We start from the raw sequence: 22060 nt of genomic DNA, 5'->3' as shown, positions 1-22060 counted from the left end.
GGCGCGCATCTATTTCATAGTTCCCGTATTTCGCGGGCCTTTATTTTGGAAAATAACAACCAGGCACACTTCAGCAGAAAATAAATGCTTGCTTCGAAGGCTATTTGAGGTGGCCTACAAATTTATAAGTGTTATGTTTGCAATTCAAGCAATAATAAAAACGTTCACTAATAAACTGCGATTAATTAATATCTCGCGATGAAAATAGTACTGGCTGTAAGGGCACACGACTGCCGCTACTATGCAGTCGGTACAATTTCCCTAGAGCTCTTGGGTATTTTTTAAATCTTCGTCCAAGTCAACTGGGGCACCCAGTATACCCATGACTGGATATAATAAGCAATAATAAATCTTGTTACCTGGACATTCGAAAGTGACAAGAAGAGAAGTGAATATGGGAGAAACAAAAACGTCGCAGAGGGGGACAGGAAAAGGCGACTGCTGATTTCCCCCATGTGGGTTTTTCCATCCGTTCCACCTAGGTAAAGCAGAGACCAAATAGGTGTATGGCCAAATAGGTGTATGGCCTCTGCCGAGGAACCTTGCAGGTGCTAACAGCCGGCATCGACTCAACCCCCAGGATCCGCATTCCCCCCGACACGGCTAAGCCACGCACAGCTACACGAGCGAGGGTCCAACTCCCATGTGCTCGTATCTGGGGTATCGCAAGCCACCAAACATTTGCTGACGCAGACGACCGTGTGCTGGTCTGTTTACGCACCATTGAAACTGTTTGGATGGCGCTTAAGAACAGCTCAAGATGAAGCCTTGAAGCCACGTACAACTTATATGCTAGGACTCACAGAGCTGTCAACGCAACTCTAAAATATATCTGGCATCCTTCTCTTCATCAAGGAAGCCTATTTACTATCAAAAGTATCCATCGTACATATATACCTTGCGCGGAATAAACGTACATATTGTTGCGTGTGGAAAGACACAGACAGAAAAGACTATTTACAGGCTATTTACACTGGAGCCAGGCAGCCAGGCTGACACTCGCTCGCACCAAGCGCACCGACCAACTTCGTCGTCGTTCTCGCGGCGGCTCGTTTCTTGAGCATCGTTTGAGCATATCGTAATACTACCCCGCGGCGGCAAAAAGCACCGTCACGGTGCTGTTAAATATCCAAGGTGCGTGGAGAGTTGTAGGGCTTGAGTCGGGCAACGTGGACGATGTCACTGGTTGTCACAGCGGAGGACGTAGTGGGCGTGGCCAAAACGATTTCATAAGTGACATCGGTCACTTTGCGGAGCACGCGATATGGGCCTGTGTAACAAGAAAGGAGTTTTTCGCATAGGCCAACTTTACGCGAAGGTGACCAAAGGTACAAGAGGCTGCCGGGCACAAAATGGACATCACGGTGACGGAGGTCGTAGCGTCGCTTCTACTTGTCTTGGGACACTTGTAGACGACTGCGCGCAAGTTGGCGAGCGTGGTCAGCATGGGCGATTGCATCACGGGCATAAGCACTAGTTGAAGCTGGGGCGGATGGAAGCACAGTGTCCAGTGGTAGCGTTGGTTCGCGGCCATACAAGAGGTAAAACGGGGAAAAGCCAGCAGTTTCGAGACGGGAAGAGTTATATGCAAAGGTAATGTAAGGTAGAGCGAGGTCCCAGTCACGGTGGTCGTCGGAAACGTATTTGGATAGCATGTGTGTAAGGGTGCGGTTCAAGCGCTCAGTGAGGCCGTTCGTTTGGGGATGGTAGGAGGTGGTAAATTTGTGCCGTATTGAGCATGCACGCATGATGTCGTCGATGACTTTGGCCAAAAACGTACGGCCACGGTCTGTTAGCAATCGACGCGGAGCACCATGCATCAAAATAATATCATGTAGGAGGAAGTCCGCAACATCAGTTGCGCAACTGGTCGGAAGAGCACGGGTTACGGCGTAGCGGGTCGCGTAGTCCACCCCGACTGCAACCCACTTGTTTCCTGGTGTAGATTCCGGAAATGGGCCGAGAAGGTCTAAGCCGACGCGATGAAAGGGCTCAGCAGGAATGTCGAGTGGCTGCAGGTAACCAGCGGGGAGCTGGGAAGGCTTCTTGCGTCGTTGGCAAACTTCACAAGCGGCGACGTAACGTCGTACAGAACGGGCAAGAGCAGGCCAGAAAAAACGGCGACGTACACGGTCAAAGGTTCGAGATACGCCGAGATGTCCAGCCATTGGTGCGTCGTCAAGCTCTGCTATAACGGTGGAGCGGAGGTGTTTAAGTATTACAAGTAGGAACTCGGAGCCGTCCGGATGAAGGTTACGACGGTACAGAGTACCGTCGCGGAGGACGAAGAGACGTAGAGTAGCATCGGCCGGAGGGTGCTCAAAACGGTCGATGAGTGCTCTGATGTAGGCGTCACGGCGTTGCTCGTCGGCGAAATGAAGCAGCTGTGATACAGAGAATACGCAAGAAGCACTGGCAATATTAGAGGAGTCAGAGTCGTCAAGAGGGTAACGCGACAAGCTGTCAGCGTCTTGGTGCAGGCGGCCACTCTTGTACACCACGGAATATTTATTTATTTATTTCAGAATACCGCAGGCCAACAGTTATGGCCCATGCAGGAGGGGCTATACAAGGCATGTAAATACACTGTGACATAAAAAAGAAAAAGAAAAAGAAAGAAAGGCAGCTTAACAGATTGCCTCTAATAGACAAGCAGAAAAATATATATACACATGTACATATTCATACATATATATACGCATACGCACATATACAGCACTCATTCACTCAAACAATTGCTCTTCTAGAGCTTTAACAAAATTAGGGGACTGGAAGATGGCCCCTGGAAGACAGTTCCAGTCGGAAACGGTCCTCGGGAAAAAACTGTGTTTGAATGTTTCAGTTCTTGCAAAAATTGGTTCCAGTAAACGACTTTCTGTGTGGTGTGTTCGTCTAGACGATAACTGGTTAAGTTCTGTGGTATGCGAAATGTTTAGTTTATGTGCTAAAAGGTTATGCAGGAACAACAAACGGGACATTTTCCTACGTTCTTGAAGCAGTTGGATGTTATTTGTTTTCATTAGTGTCGTAGGTGAATCAAGCCTTCTGTATTTGTTATAAATAAACCTAATCGCTTTCCTTTGCACCATCTCAAGCTGGTAAATGTCCTTCTTTATGGACGGGTCCCTTAAGACCGACGCGTACTCTAATTTTGATCTGATGAATGTTATGTATGCAAGACGTTTAAGCTTACTTGGAGCGCCTCTAAGCTTCCACATCAGAAAGCACAGCTTGGAAAAAGGTGAGGAACAAAAAAACTTCTTGTAGCCTCAAAGCCTATCGACCAAGCCGACTTGTAGGATCTTTTAGCGAAGAGAGCCAGCAGAGAGCATGATGGTCAGTGACTACGGAAAAAGGGCGACCGTACAGGTAAGGACGGAACTTCGCAACCGCCCAGACTACAGCAAAGCATTCTCCTTCCGTAATGGAATAGTTGCGCTCCGATGGTGTGATGAGGCGGCTCGCATAAGCAATTACGCGATCTTGGCCACGCTGACGCTGGGCTAAGACGGCACCTACGCCATGACCGCTGGCATCTGTACGCAATTCTCTAGGGCCATCAGGGTCGCGGATGTAGGAAACGTATGGCTCCATCGATGACTGTACACGAGACGCAAGAGCCTTTCGCGCGGCAGCTTTGCACCCAATGGGGTCGCCGAACAGTTCCCGTAGCTTCTCTTTGAAATTGTCCCAACTGGTTATCTCGTCGTCATTCGTTTGGTGCCACACGCGTGGGGTGCCGCCGAGATAAAAGATGACATTGGCGAGCATAATCGTTGGGTCCCACCTATTATTAGCACTGGCGTGTTCATAGAGTTTGATCCAGTCGTCAACATCCTGGCGCTCCAGGCCAGAGAACACACCTGGGTCGCGATGTGGGGCGATCGTGACGATTGGAGCAGTGGGACATGCCGAAGCCGTTGCAGAGGTGGGCGGGTTACCGGGAGGCATGGTGATAAGCTCGGTGTGCCGACCACTTCTGAGTTCCGTGGTGAGGACGGGGATCGCTGACCTCCACCAGAATGTTGGGTGTGGAAATACACAGATAGAAGAGACTATTTACCGGCTACTTACACTGGAGCCAGGCAGGCAGGCTGACACTCGCTCGCGCCAAGCGCACCAACCAACTTCGTCGTCATTCTCGCGGCGGCTCGTTTCTTCAGCATCGCTTGGGCATATCGTAATAATATTTAACATATTTGCGTATTTTGATGTTTGTAATCACGTCTGTCTCTTTCATAAATCTATTCCGCGGACATTCTAACATTGTTCACGTTTTTTTATCACTGTTCCCTGCTATGGTTAGTTTGCATCATACGCACACAATATCTATCGGTCCGGACTTTATATATTTACTTCTACTGACGTAAAGATAACTTAGATTGGCCTAAGAATGCATTTATTTGGCTATATTTAAAATACAACTAATACGAAGGAATTGGAACAATCTGATTCTTTGAATGAAAATCTATTCACTGTTACTCTTGCTTTCATCTGGGATGCGTAACCAATTACTCAGACAGCCTGAGTACTTATTTTGCCAGAAATTCTACTGTGCATTGTCACTTGACTGTTTTCACTATACTTCTAAACATCAGTACATTATATTTCTGGTTCCTGTCTCATTGCACAAGAATGCATCATGTAATAACAAATTCGACCTTAAGTTTCCTAAATGTTCTAGTGGATGCTCGGCCCCACTCACCCGTGGTCATGATGAGCTGGAACTTCTTGCCGCAGTAGCGCATGCGATGCCGATACCGGTCGCGACTCTCACTGAGGGACGGCTCAACTCCTTCATTCATAGGAATGCCACGGATGTACACGATGCCTCTATGCCGACATGCCTCTATTCTCCAGGCTTCACGTTCCTCGAACGGTGTGCACAGAAGTGTTGCCAAAGTGTACCGGCCGCAGACAAAATCCGTGCGCGGGCTGTGCACAAAGAAATGACATGTACTCATCAAAGGGGAAATGCATAATGACAGGAAAGCTGTAGGAGCAAGGATATAAAAAAATATTGGCGGGGAAGTAGCACTATCTACACAGCGACCGTTGTCTGCCTGCCTAGCAATGTGTAAGCCGAAATAGCGCACATGCATTGTAGCAAGATGTACTTATGAAGTTCATGACAGTGAACTAGAAAACTACGCTTCCAGCGAAGTACAACAGCAGGTAAGATCCTTCACAGTGATGTTTGTGTTGCTTTTGTTCCATACTTGTGCCCCCTTGGGGGATAGGCCACATCAGAGGTAAAGTGCACCGAAGAAAAGACAGCGAAAACTACAAAGCAAACAAAAAAACGAGCGTGAGGCAACTTAAGCATTAAAACAATTTAGACGGCTTATTGACAAAACGATGAAAAAGAATAATGCGTTGACTCATGTGTTCTTTTGTACCACTTTCTTCTCTTTGCATTATTCCTGTTAGACAATCGCACAACAAAAAATAAGGCAATTAAATTACTGTTAGAAGCGGTACGAACAATTCGCGCTTTATTACGGGCTGCAAAGCTCTGTTGCGAGTTATCATTTGGCCAAAACATTTTTAATCGTTCACGAGTAATTAGTTTCAATGCTTGTAGGATCTATATTCAAAAGAAAACTTCTTTGTGGAGTTATTTATCGTATAGGCCACCGAATAGACAATCACGGTGATTATGCGGCCAAGGTTCTTATCGAAGCAATGCCGATGGCAATAAAAATTTAAAAAAGGTGGAGAAAGAATAATTGCAAGAAAAACGGCTCAGATTGCTGGCGCGGCTTTGTTGCCTACCGTATTTTAATCGTCACAATGAAGTAGCATTAAATGGCCATAATAAGCCAAATTATGTTGCTTGTATAGTTCATCTATATCTTCGTTTAAATACTAGACAGAAAATGTTAGTCCTGAAGAAAATGAATGCCTAACATCAAACTATGCGTGAAAGCATGTCACCGACTTTCAAGTATTAACACATAATTGTGCTTTTTATGCACGTAGACACATTTTGGAGAGTTCTAGGTTGTGAATGTCATTCCAGAAGACCACGAGGCACTTCTTCAACGTAAGCATTTAACGCATAGTTGTATTAAGACCTTCAAAGTGGCCTTGCCACCACATTCGGCATCTTTGTCGTTCGTTTTCCGCATTGATTTGCTTCCATGAGATGAAAAAAAAATTGACACGACCGTGACTTCATGATTAGTTTGCCATCGCCTAATTCTCGGCGAGAAACGTAGTGCGTTTCTTGCCGATTGGCACGTTCCGATGAGCGACATAATATTGCAGACGTTTAACGAATGACTTCATAGCGAAACCATGCGCCCTGCCCCTGTGAGCGTGTTTTCATGCCCTCGTCGTCATACAGCCTTCGACATCACACTGAACTCAGTTTGTTATTGAATGTTAATCATGCTGATAGTGTTGATAGCAGGGAAAGTGATAAGGAGAGGGCACATACACATGCCAGTTTTTTTTTCTTTTCTGTCTGTTTTGCAGCCTACGTGATAGACTGCGTTGCCCACGGTCGAATGATTAGCGCATCGGGCTGCTGCATCGGGCTGCTGATTAGTGCATCGGGCTGAAGGAACAGCGTTCGAAGACAACCGTCGGACGAACTTGGGTCCGAAGTCTTATGCGGGAATGTGTACATACGCATGTGCCGCGTTTCAACGAATCTATCACGCCGACTTGGGTGACTAAATGCAGGACTATGTAAGTTCCGTTGTTCAATGAAACTCGGAGACCAACATGGGTCACAGAGTATGTGCCATTCATCTGTGCTGGTCTTCAACGAATTTCCTTGATGCCGACTTGGATATGACGCCATTGGGAATGAGGTTCCTCTAAAATGAAGAAAGATATCCTAAATTTATCCGATGCTGAGAGGAATAGAACCTAGGCAACAAGAACTCCTCATGGAGAGCATCCAGACGCTTTGGCAGGCTATGCCGCCAATGCAGCAGGTATGTGCCACCTTTATATTGTCAAGCAGTAGGGACGGTGAACAACGACGCGCTGTTAAAAGGGTAATTTAGAAATTTAACCCTCCATTGGGGGAACTTGCGAACAGCAATAGAAGTAACCCTCAAGCACAGCGATAGCGGCGAGCAAGGTCCGCAATCGTCGAAAATCGGATGTGCGGGTTACGCCTGTTGGCTCTTATGACGCTGTGAATTTACCAGAGGAATCGCAGGTGTCCGCGTGCCTTTCAGAATTCCCGTCGCGCATTCGCATCGCGCATTCGATCAGAATACACAAAGTTTCGAGACAACAGTACTAAAAATAGACTCAACGATGATGTTCGAGCAAGTTCTAATCTAAATGATGTAGGCGCGTCTTGTGCTGAGCGGTCACATGAAGTTATTAGCTGGTGAACAACATTCCTCGACAAAGGGATAAATAAATACTCATGCCAATATGAGCCTGTTTCGTGCCAACGCTCTGGTGAGCTGTGCCATATATGCGCTAGTTATTAGCCGCTTTTAATGAATATCTCAGCAACTTGTGTCACAGCGCCTGTGCCTCTGGGCGTGCAGCAAGCGAGGGAACAATTTTGAGCGTTCGCAGACAAGGCGCAACGCTTCTCGTTTCAAAGACCAGGCGCGTGCTTCTCGGCAGCGCCCTTAGATGGCGCAGCGTGTCCAGACGGAAGCACGAGAGAGAAGCCTAGTCGCCGCACGGCGTGTTTCTAAGCACTCGTGCGCTCAGAAGCGCCATGCGTTTCGGAGCCCACACACAGGCTTAGGAGCAGCGATGCTAGATGGCGCGGATTGTTCTTAGAAAAGCGCGGTAGAGGAGTCTCTCCGCAGTACGCGCCTCATGCATAAATCGCTTTGACGGTGGGAATATGTTTTGTCAATATATTGATTAAATGCTTACCGCATTATCGTCGACAGTCATCGTGAAATGGGCTCTGCCGAACTTGGATTGATAGCATTCGTTGTAAACATCCATCCGTCATACCCCTTGTTACCTTGTGTCCTGTCTGGTCACGCATTTTCTGTTAACTAATCATGTTGTAATCATTCAGTCTCCTATATGCCGGCGCTGCTATGCCTTTATCGCCATTGAGCAGTGGGAGGTAATGCGATTGCGCATGTAGTGCTGATAATTTATTGGCGAATGATTCTACAAAAGCACTCATCTTCTCGGAGAACATAAGGCCTAAGCCATTACCCGTCGTAACATACACACATACACATACACGTAACACTCGCATACGAAACTAGGCACCAGCCTACCGCAAGGTGCGTTGAATCAGGCACACAATGCTTTGCCTTAAAAAATCAGGCAGCCTGTATTAGAGACTGTTTCAGCTCGGGGTAGCATTTAGGTCAGGAATCCTCCACGTCCATACGTCAGTGAGTAGGAGTGAATCAAAAAGGTTTCTTCTACACCTTTACACTAGCTCCAGATATAGGAGCTCATTTCATGTAGGAGCACTTTTAAATGTCCGAGCTCACTAGGTCTGAAGACATTCATGCCAGCACACGTCAGGACATACTCACTGCACTAATAGTGTCCGCCTTAGACTAGACTAGGGAATCTGAGTGCTATCTCGGCCAATCATAATCGCCGAACCGTTCGTACAATCCCTCACATGACGTCCCTCCCATGATGTTGCACCATTTCACCGGACTCCACCTCCGAAATTCCGTGAGCACCCGCGCAACCTGAAGTCCACGCAGTTCCCATGGATGTTCTCGACGTTGGCCCTTTGCATAAGTTAGTGGCATCTACACGACGGTCAGCTTGATGCGACCCGCGAAGCCTGGTCTTCGCAGTTGTTGCTGCATCTACAGAATCCAGTGGTAGTTGTCACCTTGGGGAGAGCTTCTTTGATGACCCACCTGTAGTCGGCGGCAGTTCCTCGTGTCACCAATTCGCATCGCCTTACCACCTCGTTCTTCTGTGTCATGCCTAGTACACCTCGAAAAAACCCAACGAAGGGGAACCTGATTGCGCCTGGCTTTTCTTCGCTTTCCCGCCAAAGGTCCTCTTTGTTCCTGCCTCGTCTGGCAACTCGGACGTGCTCTAACTTCAAACATTCCAAACGACAAAGGCACCTTTCTAACGCTTTCACTGCGCACCCCGAAGGGTTTAGCGCCGTTCCCTTTATTATGCCATGTTGCCTTCTCTACAGCCTTCCCTACTCTGCGACGCCTCTTCCTCTAGCACGCTTTCTGGTGCTCATTTCCGAGCCTTTCGCTTGCGTGTCTCTGGCTGAGCCACACTCATATTGTCGGTCCCGATTGCTCGCTCAACTGCTCAGTGTGATTTGCAGGTAAATCGCCCTTGTTATTGCCACCTCGACTAGCAGAGATCTTCGAACACTTCGGGACTATGCAGCTATTTTCTTTAGTGCAACGAAGCTCGCTAACCTGGGAGCTGTCCTCAACTGCACTAAGTTGCCTACATTGTGCTTTAGAGCACTATTCCGGCTGACAGAACACTGCGCTGGTGCTCTTAGCTAATGATATGGGGTCACTTCCGGCTTCTGCAACAGCTATCTTCACAACGTACTCCCTTCATAACTGCGCGAAATCATCCACAGCTGGTCTGTCTACCTGCTTCTGTAGCATTCCATTGGCACAGTCGTCGCGCTCAATCCCGTGCCCATCAACGGACTACTCAGCAACTAGGCCACAACCTACGAATCTGGCTTCAGCCCTGAACGTACAGGCGACGACAAAAGTGGTATACACCACGCAGCGGGAGCTGGAGCAGCGGCGTCGCTCGGCATTTTGGCGAGCTGAAGCACGAAACATTGACACGAGTCAAGCGACACGCCTGCAGATAATAAAGGGCACCCATTGGCTGTATCGGTCCCAGATGCTGCCTGTGGATGGCGCTGCGATGCAGTTTGCCGTTGCTCCGGCACCCGCTGCGTGGTGTATACCACTTTTGTCGGCACCTGTACATTTATGGTCGCAGGAATTAGCCTCTCTTGCTAATAATAATAAGATCGGTAGAACCCTGCGTGCTACTTCTTCGCACCTTCAGTGCTCTGCTTCCACGGGTGTATGGCATTTATGCTGGTTGTCGTGAAAGTCATATTCCAATCTTTCAATATCCTGATTGAGAGCCTCCATCTCCCCTTGTTGCTTAGTCCATTGCTGGTGATGCCTAATTGGTTCCTGTTCATTTAGGATTAGGTTGCCAAAGAGTTCGATGTATTCCTGATATCTGTTGTTTTCTAACATGAATATTCGAATTTCGGTTTGTCAGCTGCCATCCTCTTCCTCTAGGTCGAGATCTTCACACAACAGCTAGCCTTCGTCCAACTCATTAGGTCTATGGTCGCTACTTTAAGGTTTGGATCAGCCATTCCACAATACTTGCTGCGAAACAAATTGAAACGCAATTAAAAGCTACCAGTGGTTTAATTCTATTTTTCTCATGCGAATTTGAAGCCTGGCTAATGTAGCAAAAGCCAAAAGCCTTTACACAGAAGTAGCGCCAAGTCCCTAATTTGCGCTCCACCGTATCGAATCACTTACAAGATAACGTAATCCTTAGTCGTCAAGTGATTATAATTCTGGTAGATCTCCAGGTTCCACTTACTCCCACACAAGTATGAGATGTGGCTTTAACAGTTGGTTGATATCTACGTTGAAAGCTGTTTTCGGCTGAGATGTACAAGAACCACAGTATAACAATATGTTTTTGTGTGCGCTCTATTGGTTTTTTTAGTAAGCCTAGTCTAGAAGACCCGACGAAGTTCAAGCGCAAAGCCAGGCACTCACCCTGCACTATGCAGTCAAGAGTACCAATTGGCTTTGGGTGCAGCCGCTACCTCATTGCTTTTATCCATTTGCTGCGGCTAGGGGTAGCACTTAAGCAAGCAGTTCTCCATTCACACCCGTGACTACGTACGCCTGGGAGTAGGAGCGAAAGAAAAAGGTTCATTCTAAATATTTACACTGGCTCCAAATATGAGACCCCACTTCAAGCAGGAGCGCGTTAAATGTATGAGCTCACGAGATGTCTGAGGACATTCATGTGAGCACACGTGCGGACGTGCCAGGACACACTCGTAGCATCAAGAGTGTCCGCTTTTAAAAAAGGCGTCTTCCCTAAGTGACTATACCAGGGAATCTGATGACCGCGTCGGCCAATCATAATGGTCACACCATTCACAAAAGACCCCCCACGCCGTCGCACCGTTACCCCCGACTCCGCCTCTAATCTTGTGCGATCACCGGCGCATACGAGGCCACTACATTGCAGTTTGAGAGCCTGAAGTCTACGCTGTTCCCACGGATGTCCTCGACATTAGCCCCTTGCGTCAATAGACCGCTCCCATCGTCCGACCTATGCATGCGCCGGTTTTCCGGAAGTAGCACTGCAATCATCTTGGTTGTTTTCACAAACTTCGGCCTCTGGTTCTAATAGAGCGAGAGGCATTACGTTTATGCCTTGGGCTTCCTAAATTTGTCGCTAATCATAATTTGTATAAAGAAGCACATCTGCCTGCTCTTCTCAAATGTCTTATATTGTTGTAGCGCAAGCTGAACAAGGACAACAGAAAGGCACATCTGACATACACAGCGCTAATACCGCAAGGATCCCGGAGTACGTGAACGAAAGAGCCCGTTGAACGAGAAATGAATGAATGAATGAATGTTTGGTTTTTTATTGGCGCAAGGGCCAGGTATGGCCAAAGAGCGCCAAGCCAGTGTTGATGAATTCGCAATGTAGTTATGAGTTCAACGAGGTTGATGTGACGTGGCTGTAAAGAGGCCTTAAAAATAGTCGCTCTAGAGTGCATAAAATCTATCTGTTATAAGATTATGTCAATGATAATGACATATTCTATGGGAAATAAAACCCATCGCTAGAGAATGATGCATTATAAAACATATGTGAGATGGTAAAATTACCTGGAGCACTACTGCCTCGCCAGAGCCCTTGAAACACAAGGGCCTGGAGGCATGTGCCATAGAGTATGACTATCACAGCGGCATCCTCTCAAGAGAGGAAGCGCTACGAATGTATGGGACTAATAACGTGTAGGACAACATCTGTGAGGAAACCTAGGACAGTGTTTGTATTAAAAAGCGCTTCTGGACCGAGAAACATTACAAGATGAAGAGGAATGTGTTGACGGTATGCTAAGGAAAAATGTCTCCTTCTCTCAGATTCGGCTTTCCGACGCTCCAGGAGAACGTGGAGCACGGTCAGCCTCTTCCCGCATCTGCCACAGGTTGGAGGGTCATTTCCAGTGAGTAAAAAGTTATGGGTGCCAAATGTGTGTCCTATTCTAAGACAACAGAATAGGACATCCGTCCGCTGTGATTTTATTGCAGAAGGCCAGAACCCTAATTGTGGCTTTATTACGTGCAGCTTATGATTTGTTTCCCTGTGCCACAAGCGTTGCCAGTAGTTTCGCAGTTTCCTGCGCAAGAAGGGCCTCAGATCTGTGACAGGGACTGCAGCAGTAGGATGGACAAAATACGATGCAATTGATGTGGCCATCTGGTCCGCCAGAGCGTTACCTTCGATGCCCCTATGACCCGGCACCCAGCATATGATGACATGCTGGTTACATATATATGATTTACATACGACGGAATATAGTTCATTGAATACTGGATTTTTGTGCTTACAAAATGACATCAAACCTTCACAGCGCTTAGGGAGTCCGTATATATAACAGATTTTTTTCAGTTTTGTTTTCCTTATATGCTTTACAGCCGACAAAAGTGCGTAGGCCTCAGCCGTAAAGATGCTTGTTTCCGGATGCAGTACATCGGATTCCGAGAAGGATGGGCCGAGGGCTGCATAGGACAACCCCTCGCGTGACTTCGATGCGTCTGTGTAGAACTCCGTGCAGGGGTGTTTGTATTGCAGTTCCCGGAAATGCATTTGTATTTCAATCTCTGGAGCGTGTTTTGTAACTTGCATGAAAAATATATCGCATTGTATCATCTGCCACTCCAAGGAGGTAGCAGCTTAACTGGAGGCATTAGGCGATGTTTGAGGATTGGAACATCCATTTCAACATTAAGCTCCCTCACACGAAGTGAGAAGGGCTGTCTTACAGAGGGACGATTACAGAAGAGTGTATCATATGTCATATCGTTAAGGGTATTAAAACACAGATGTTGAGGATTAGAGTGGACTTTCAGGAAATATCTTTGGTTGATGTATGTTCTCTGGAGATGGAGTGACCACTCATTTGATTCTACATACAAACTTTCAATGGGACTTGTTCCGAAAGCGCCAGTGGCCAGTCGAATTCCTAAATGGTGAACCGAATCTAGCCTCTTTAGCGCGCTCGGGGCCGCAGAATGATAAATCACGGCACCGTAGTCCAATCGTGATCGAATGAGGCTTTTGTGAAGATTCATCAAACATTTTCTGTCGCTGTCCCATGTTGTATGGGATAAAATTTTCAGTAAATTCATTGTTTTTAAGCAATTCACCTTGAGATACTTTATGTGTGGAATAAATGTTAGCTTAGAGTCAAGTATGATACCTAAGAACTTGTGCTCTTTGTTCACAGGGATTTGCTGGCCATACATTTCGGTATTGGGATCTGCAACGAGGCCTCTCTTTTTTTGTGAAAAGCACACAAGAACGTTTGTTCGGGTTCACTTTAAATCCGTTTTCGTCTGCCCATTTAGATACTTTGTTCAAGCCCTGTTGTACTTGCCTCTCACACACTGCAAGGTTGCAGGACTTGAAGCCTATTTGTATATCATCTACGTAAACAGAATAAGAAATGGCTGGCGGTAATGAAGCATGAAGGCTGTTCATTTCCACGATAAAGAGTGTGCAGCTAAGCACACCTCCTTGAGGTACACCATTTTCTTGTATGAAAGGTCGCGACAGTACATTGCTGATTTTCACGTGGAAGGTACGTTTGGACAGATAGCTTTCTATTATGTTTAGCATATTTCCATGGATGCCCATCCCCGACAAGTCTCGCAAGATCCCGTATCGCCACGTCGTGTCGTACGCCTTCTCCATATCGAGGAATATCGATAAGAAGAACTGTTTATGTACAAATGCATCGCGTATATTTGCTTCAATGCGTCCAAGATGATCAGTTGTGGACCGCCCTTCTCTAAAGCCACACTGATAGGGATCAAGCATATTGTTCAGTTCAAGGAAATGTATTAGTCGACGATTATTCATTTTTTCGAATAGCTTACAAAGACAACTTGTCAGAGCTATCGGGCGATAACTTGTTAAAGCTATCGGGCGATAACTTGCCACAAAGGAAGGGTCTTTACCTAGCTTCAAGACGGGAATAACAATAGCTTCCTTCCATGAGGATGGGAGGTATCCGGCAGCCCAGATAGAGTTGAAAAGTGCCAGAAGTGTCATTTGTGTGTCTTCGTGCAAGTTCTTAATCATGTCATAGATGATTCTGTCAGCTCCCGGTGCAGAGCTTCTACATGTGCTCAATGCAGCTTTAAGCTCGGCAATATTAAAAGGACGGTTATAGGGTTCATCCGGACGGCATTTACGATGAAGTGTTTTAAGTTCAGCTATTTGTTTATACTTCAGGAATGATCTTGTGTAGTATGTGGAACTTGATACATACTCGAAGTGTTCGCCCAAAGCGTTGGCCTGATCTTCCAAGGTAGTTCCTTGGGAGTCAACTAAGGGCAATGGGTGGATGTGCTGCCCCTTTAGCTTTCGTACACCATTCCAAACTTTGGACTCTTGCATGTAGGATGTGATGCTCGAGAGAAACCTCTCCCAGCTAGCCCTCCTTGCCTGTCTCCGGGTGCGTCTTCCTTGCGATTTGGCCAGTTTAAATTCAATGAGGTTTTCGGCAGCAGGGGAGCGACGCAGCAAGCCCCACGCTTTGTTTTGTTTCTTTCGTGCGAGTCTGCACTGTTCGTTCCACCAGGGGACCCGTCTTTTACAAGAGAGACCCTGTGTTTGTGGAATGAACTTTTGAGCTGCGTCGAGTATAAAACAAGTAAAATATACTACTGCTTCATCTACGTTAAAATTACTGATAAAATCCCGTGATAAGTATGTGGATGCGTTAAAATGATTCCATTCGGCGGAGGCTAGTTTCCACCGGGGGGCGTGTGGAGGGCATTCATGTTGATGTATTAAATTTCACGTTATAGGGAAGTGGTCACGTCCATAGGGATTTTCGGTTACATGCCATTGTAAATCAGGGAAAATTGAGGCAGAGCCAATTGACAGGTCTATTGAGGAATATGAACTATGATAACTGCTAAAATACGTTGGTTCCTTCTTGTTGAAGAGGCATGCACCGGAATTCAGAAGGAAATTTTCAATAAAAAGACCTCGCGCGTCACATCGCGGGTCTCCCCACATGGTATTGTGGGCGTTAAAATCGCCTACGATGAGGTAGGGGTCCGGGAGCTGATCAATCAGGCTATAAAAATTGCTTTTCCGGAGATCATAATTTGGGGGTATGTATATGCAACATACAGTGATTAGTTTATTAAAAAGAATTGCCCGAACTGACACTGCCTCAAGGGGCGTCTGAAGGGCGACACAATGACAAGCTACTGACTTGTCAACAACTATTGCTACACCGCCAGCCGAGGCGTTCGCCTCGCTGCGGTCTTTACGATAGATTGTGTAATATCGGAGGAAATTTGTGTTTGTAGGTTTCAGATGTGTCTCATGAACACACAGCAACTTGGGAAATGAAGTCGACGAGGATAGCTATAGGGGCTTGTTGGTACGGCATATCTTCTTTTGCGCTACAACTTCAGCTTGTGCTACAACAAAATAAGATGCCGTACCAACACGCCCCTATAACTATCCTCATCGACTTCTCAAGGGATTTCATATCTTAACGTTACAAACTTTTCTATATATATATGCACCCCCACACAAGAGACCGCAATAAATCAGTGAATATGCCATTTTTTAATATCAATGGCATCGCTCACGTTGCCCTTAAGTGATTTTCATACAAAAACTACTGGATTCATTAATTGTTCACTTGTTCGAGGTGGTCTTACTAAATTCCAGTTCCAGTAGCTAAAATTGAATTTTACGATATTTTCCCAGCAATGCTAAACATTTTCCCTATCCATACTTGAACAGTATTTTGGAAGACCACCTTGCACACCGCCATAGAAAGACCGCTATAGTAACTGATGCTTCCGTCTCTGAAGAAAAAGTAGGGCGTGGGTATTATATCACCATATGAAAATCAGTCTTTTTTTTCCATTCGGCTACAAGACTCCACGCGCATCTTTCAGGCGGAATTATTGCTAACTCCGTTAGCTTTACTGAAATTACCATCCTCTGTGTACCTAACGCCTTTCTGTCTGTTCAGTAACCACATCGAAATTGTCAGATTCATATGGAACATTCTACTCTCCCAAGGCACTTACGTCGCGAACGTTTAGTGTGGGCGCCAGGCTACAAAGGTTTAACCTTAAACGAATATGCAGATGCACTCGTAGTAGCGTCCCACGATGGTCCTATAATGCCTATCTTTATCTACGTCAGCTTTCCCAACTGCAGCGCGGTTGAGAAAATATACCACTGCACATAACTTCACGCTATCATCGTTGTCAACATGTGATTTCTCGCATCCCAATTTTCCTTGGACAATAAATGGTGCCCCACTAGAACAATTTAAGTAACGATTATGAGACTACGGTGCCGAGTCCACCAAAGGAACTTTTACTTCCACAAGTATGGTCTGGCAAAATGACCTTTGTGCCCCTTATTCAATGAGAGTGAATCTCTGTAAAACTTCATTTTAAAGCGAAGCTTTTTTTGCCTCGTCCTTCGACTTTCCCGCTGCAGCTGCTGCTGTCAAGCACACCGCGTCGGGGGCATCACAGCGTGTGCATACATGACAGGAGCAAGTCAGAGACGAAAGGCAACGCTAGATACTCGTTTTCACGCCAACGCATCGAATATGGACAATGTCCTCTGGAGCTCCCTGGCCATCGCCACATTGGCCTCTTGACAGCTGTAATTATCCGTGACTCCCCCCAAAAGCATTGGAGACACTGCAGCGCTTCCCTTTCTACTAATGTGCCATTCCATAGCGGACGTAGATAAAACTGTAGGGAGGAGGGAGGAGAAGAGGCAGTTCCGATACAAGGGAGGGGAGGGGTGTTGCTAGAAGGCAAGCCAACCCTATTACTATACGACAGTGGTTGCGGGGAAACTGGACAAGCTTAAGTTCAAGGTACGGTCTGGTACGTTGCTGTTATTTCTGAAAGTAAACATAATGCAATAATGTCAAGCGGACAAATTACACAAGGCATGAAGAAGCAGAACCACATTAATCAAAGCGCCCAGAAAGGTCCAGGCAACACTACGGCAGCGGTCGACCGTCAAATCAACACTTCTGTGCCCACCGCGCTAATTTTGTGGCTGTGGCATTGCTAGAGTTCGTGGATTTGATCCCAACCTCGGCAGCCGCGTTTCGACAGGGATGAAATAGCAAACACCCAGGAATTCAGACTTTTGGACACGTTAAAGGTGGCAAAATTAGTCCGTAGTCCAAAATTAAATTATAATATGGGGTTTCACGTGCCAAAACTACTTTCTGATTATGAGGCACGCCGTAGTGGAGGACTCCGGAAATTTCGACCACCTGGGGTTCTTTAACGTGCACCTAAATCTAAGTACATGGGTGTTTTCGCATTTCGCCCTCATCGAAATGCGGCCGCCGTGGCCGTGATTCGATCCCGCGACCTCGTGCTCAGCAGCCTAACAATCCGTAGTCCACCACTAGGGCGTGCCTCATAATCCGATTGTGCTTTTGGCACGTACCGGCCCCATAATCCCATTCAGGTTTTGTACTTCTGCCACAATGCAATGAGCCATGTGAGGCAATGTCTAAGCTCAACCCTCTCAGGGGTTATGAATTATGGTGCAAAACAACGCCTCAGGCAAACACCTCTCCCTGTGTGTTCTGTGTACTACGCAGACAAACACCAGTGGCGCCCGCAAGGTAACGTTTAACATCCACTGACTACTCTCCTGCTAGACTAAACGTTGAAGATATTAAGCTCTAGGCTTCAACATCACCGCTGATTATCGCCAATCAAAGCGTCCACCACGGAATGCTTCGCTTACGTCGATTCCCGCAGTGCGTGGGGTCTGCGTAATTGTTTACATGCCGTAGTTTCATTAATCAACGAAAAATATTTTAAGAAAAACCTTTCCAAAAGCTTGGCTTGAACTGGACTCTTCCTGTAATTCTTTCCTTTGGGGCTGCCGCACTAGGTTACAGCCAGAGGTATGTTTTTGAGGTCCTATGCATCTTTCTGCGTGAGACAAAAATAAATGCATGTGCTAAGAGATCTATTAGCAGCGGACGCAGGCGCACAGGGAGCAGTCACAAGCGTTCGGCGAAGAACAAACAACGAGCTCACGCAGGTGGCGATTCCGCTGAGGCGCAGGCTACACTTCGTTGCAAGCGCCCTCTGCAGAAAAAGGCGTCATCCTGGTGGTTTCAAGTGAAGAGGGTCGGGTCGACGAGGGTATTGGATCGTAGTATGGCTTAATGCGGTAGACGTGCACAAGTTTGCGGCCGCGATGGCCTAGTTCCGTCGATGGCGTGAGGGACTACGAGGTAACTGACGGAGTACGTTTCCTTCAGAACGCGGTAGGCTCCGAAGTATTTTGCAAACAACGTTTTACAGAGCGGGAAGTTTACAGAATGTACGGTAGCGAGCACCCGAAGCCGGACCAGAGATACAAGGTAAAAAGTTGGTGCAGTCTGTTCGGGAGATTGACGGGATTGCTGCTGCCACTGGTCCTCTGTGGAAAAAGAGCGGGCAAGCTGGCGGAATTGCTCGGCATGTCGAGCAGCTTCAGACAGCTGAGAACTTTCGGACGCGCCAGGTTTATAGGAAAGAACAGTATCTAACGTATTAGGTGCTTCTCGTCTGTGTAGGAGAAGTACAGGGAAAATACAGTAGTTGCTTTGGCTGCAGTATTGTACGCATACGTTACGAAAGTAAGAACTTGATCCCAATTTGAATGATCGTACATTGAGATCATATTGACGTACATTGAGAGCATATTGCCAATACTACGGTTGAAGCGCTCCGTAATGTCGTTAGTTTCCGGATGGTACGTGATACTTGTGCGATGGATGATTTGAAATTCGTCGAGTAGTGCCTTCAAAACATCGGACAAAAGCCGCGGCCTCTATCACTCAGAAGTTCGCGAGGGGCACCATGGCGCAGAACGAAATGTCGTAAAAGAAACGATGCAACCTCGCTGCCGGCGGCAGTCGGCAGAGCGGTTGTTTCAGCATAGCGTGTCAAGTGATCCACTGCGACAACGAGCTAGCAGTTCTCTGCTGGAGTGGACGGTAGCGGTCCGTATTTGTCTATACTAACACGATCAAAGGGTCGACTAGAGCATGGAAGAGGTTGTGACGGGTAGACTTGACCGTGAAATAATTTTCGGGGTTGGCACTGAGCGCAGGAGCGAGTTAACTTTCGGACGTAGTTACACATGCCGCGCCAATAAAATCGGAGGCTGAGTCGACCGTAAATCTTGCAGAGGCCGGCATGCGCACACTGTGGGTCGGCGTGGAAAGCATCCCAGATAAAGTCACGGAGATAGTGGGGTATCAGAAGAAGCCCACTTGAGACCGTCAGAAATAAAGTTACGACAATAAAGAAGGCCGTCGCGAATGCAGATGTGGGTGGCCTGGCAGCGAAGAGCGTGAGATGGTGAAGAGGTTAATGGATCAGAAAGGGTGCTGTTGAGAGCACTCATCCAGGTATCCTTGCTCTGCTCTAACGGCATGTTGCGCAGTGCATGAGATGCAAGTGTGGGCTCAAGGGCGTACAGGCAGACGCTGTCAGCGGAGCCCAGTGAGCAAGAAAGGGCGTCAACGTCCGTGCTTGCGGCCGGAACGGTAAAGAACCCGAATGTCGCACTCCTGTAGCTGAAGAGCCCAGCGAGCAAGTCGGCCAGATGAGCCCTTAAGGGTGGACAGCCAACAAAGAATGTGGTGGTCAGTGATGACCTAAAAAGGGTGATCATACAAACAAGGGCACAATTTTACAGGAGCCGAAATAAATATAAATAATGGGGTTTTAAGTGCGAAAAACATCTGATTATGAGGTACGCCGTAGTGGAGGACACCAAAAATTTCGGCCACCTGGGTTTCTTTAACATCCACCTAAATCTAAGTACACGGGTGTTTTCGTATTTCGCCCCGATTCCACCCCCCGCCGTGACCGCGATTCGATCCCGCGACCTCGTGCTCAGCGAACACCATAGCCACTGAGCAACCACGGCGAGTCAGGAGCCGAAATAATAGCTAAACACTCTTTCTCTATAACCGAGTAATTAGCCTGTGATTTTATGAGATGTCGGCTGGCGTACGCGACATGTTCATCGAGCCCGGTTTTTCATTGCGCGAGTACGGCGCCGAGTCTGATGCCGCTGACATAGGTGTGGACTTCGGTGGGGGCTGCAAGACCGTAGTGGCGGAGGATAGATGGCGAAGTTGCAGGTGGCGTAATTTCGTAAAGGCGCCATCGCAGGTGGGCGACTAAGCCGAAAGCTGAAACCACGAACTCGTGCAGGTGGTGATGCTGCTCAGGCGCAGGCTAGTGTTCTTCGGTGCACCATGCTATTATTCTTAACATTTATTATGCTTAAAAAATTACTTTGTGTAACACTCGGATAATTGATTATTCACACTTGCAACATCTGAGACTTTATATACTACTTGCAAGATACTTATTTCATTGCACCCTAATTTATTTTAGAGAATTGAAAACAGTTCCATTACCGTCCGATTCATGGCCAATCCTTCAAAGTTGATTGCGCCATTTCGCAAGGAACCTTGAACACGTGTGAGTGAGCGCTCAAAAGCGACCACTCCTGCGAGGATCGCGACAAAATAGTGCGAAACTATGCCTCATTCAATGCTTAGCAAGAAGCCAAATTTAGTTTCTATTGCACCATGCGTGGCGCGACAACCGCGCCATCCGTGCACGCGTCACTTGCATGTTTGTGTAATGGCTTCCTCCTCTATGCAACGACACAGTGTACCTGAGCAGTAGGGTTGCGAATATTTAAGAAACAGTCCTATAACGTATCTATTGCTCATATTTTAGCAAACAGTCCTTCTGAAATACTTTGCACGTGAAACAAAATTACGGCAGATCTCATCTCACTATGAATGTCCACCGTAATGCGATTACCACTAAAGCAATGTAGCGATGCACTGCATTTCGGAAGCCATGTTTACTTAATATGTGTTGCAACCATTATAACCGTTTCGTTCGTTAGCCTATATGCGCCAACCTCGAATACTGTCCTACTTTGCTTGCACTCGCTTGCCAAGGTCACCCAAAGCATGGCGGCGTAAAAACGGCTGTGAAGCCGACGCGGTCCGACGATGAAACAACGGAGGTGATTATCTACAGCGGCCTTACGACAACGAGATCTCAATTCTTATAAGGAAGCTTTAGCTTGCGGGCTTCCATATAAATACAAAGGAAAGGAAAAACCTTTTCTCGGCAACCACTGCAACAGTTTTCATGAAGTTGTTTGCACTACAAAGAAGAAGTCCTTATCTAGTGACCGTAGGAAGTAGATTTTTCATTTAAGTCGTGAAGTTCTTTTTAAGGAAAATTGTTACAAATTGCACATTTTCATAACTGTCAAGATGACTCAGATCGCTACGCTTTTCTCTTAGCCCGAAAAGCTGAGAAGCGAACTAACTTAGCAATAAAAAAGGATATTTTAATTTTGCAAAATGCACCTGAGAGGACTAATAAAACGGACAAATTGGATGTATTACACATGACTCAAATACACCATTAATGTCTGAGTCCCAATTTTGGAAAACGTTCGTAAACATTCCAACAAAATCCCGTGAGGTATAAATTTAGATATTAAATTTGTGCGGTTTGGTTCATGTTGCCACGGATGCAATTTACTAAACGGTAATATGTATTTTTGGTGCAGAGTTACGAATTTATAAACACCAAGTTTCTTTTTTGCAAAAGCTGAAAATTTTTCGCAACCTTAATAAAAAATCACGCCATAAGAATAAATAAAAAAAATTCGCTTTAACAATCATCCGGATTTACCTTTCTCTTTCAAATACACCAAACTT

At 46.6% G+C, this 22060-nt stretch overlaps 1 protein-coding gene across 1 annotated transcript in view; it reads right to left on the bottom strand.

Annotated features, from left to right (window-relative positions):
* Positions 1–22060, bottom strand: part of LOC135909510 (decapping and exoribonuclease protein-like) — a 104892-nt gene that overhangs the window by 70262 nt on the left and 12570 nt on the right. Inside the window, exon 2 of the mRNA XM_065441484.2 lies at positions 4706–4935. Coding sequence (XP_065297556.1) covers positions 4706–4935 — 230 coding nt within the window. The remainder of the gene's footprint in view (positions 1–4705; positions 4936–22060) is intronic.

This window comes from Dermacentor albipictus, chromosome 5 (genome assembly GCF_038994185.2).
Source record: "Dermacentor albipictus isolate Rhodes 1998 colony chromosome 5, USDA_Dalb.pri_finalv2, whole genome shotgun sequence".
NCBI lineage: Eukaryota > Metazoa > Arthropoda > Arachnida > Ixodida > Ixodidae > Dermacentor > Dermacentor albipictus.
This window is presented reverse-complemented; position numbering and strand designations above follow the sequence as displayed.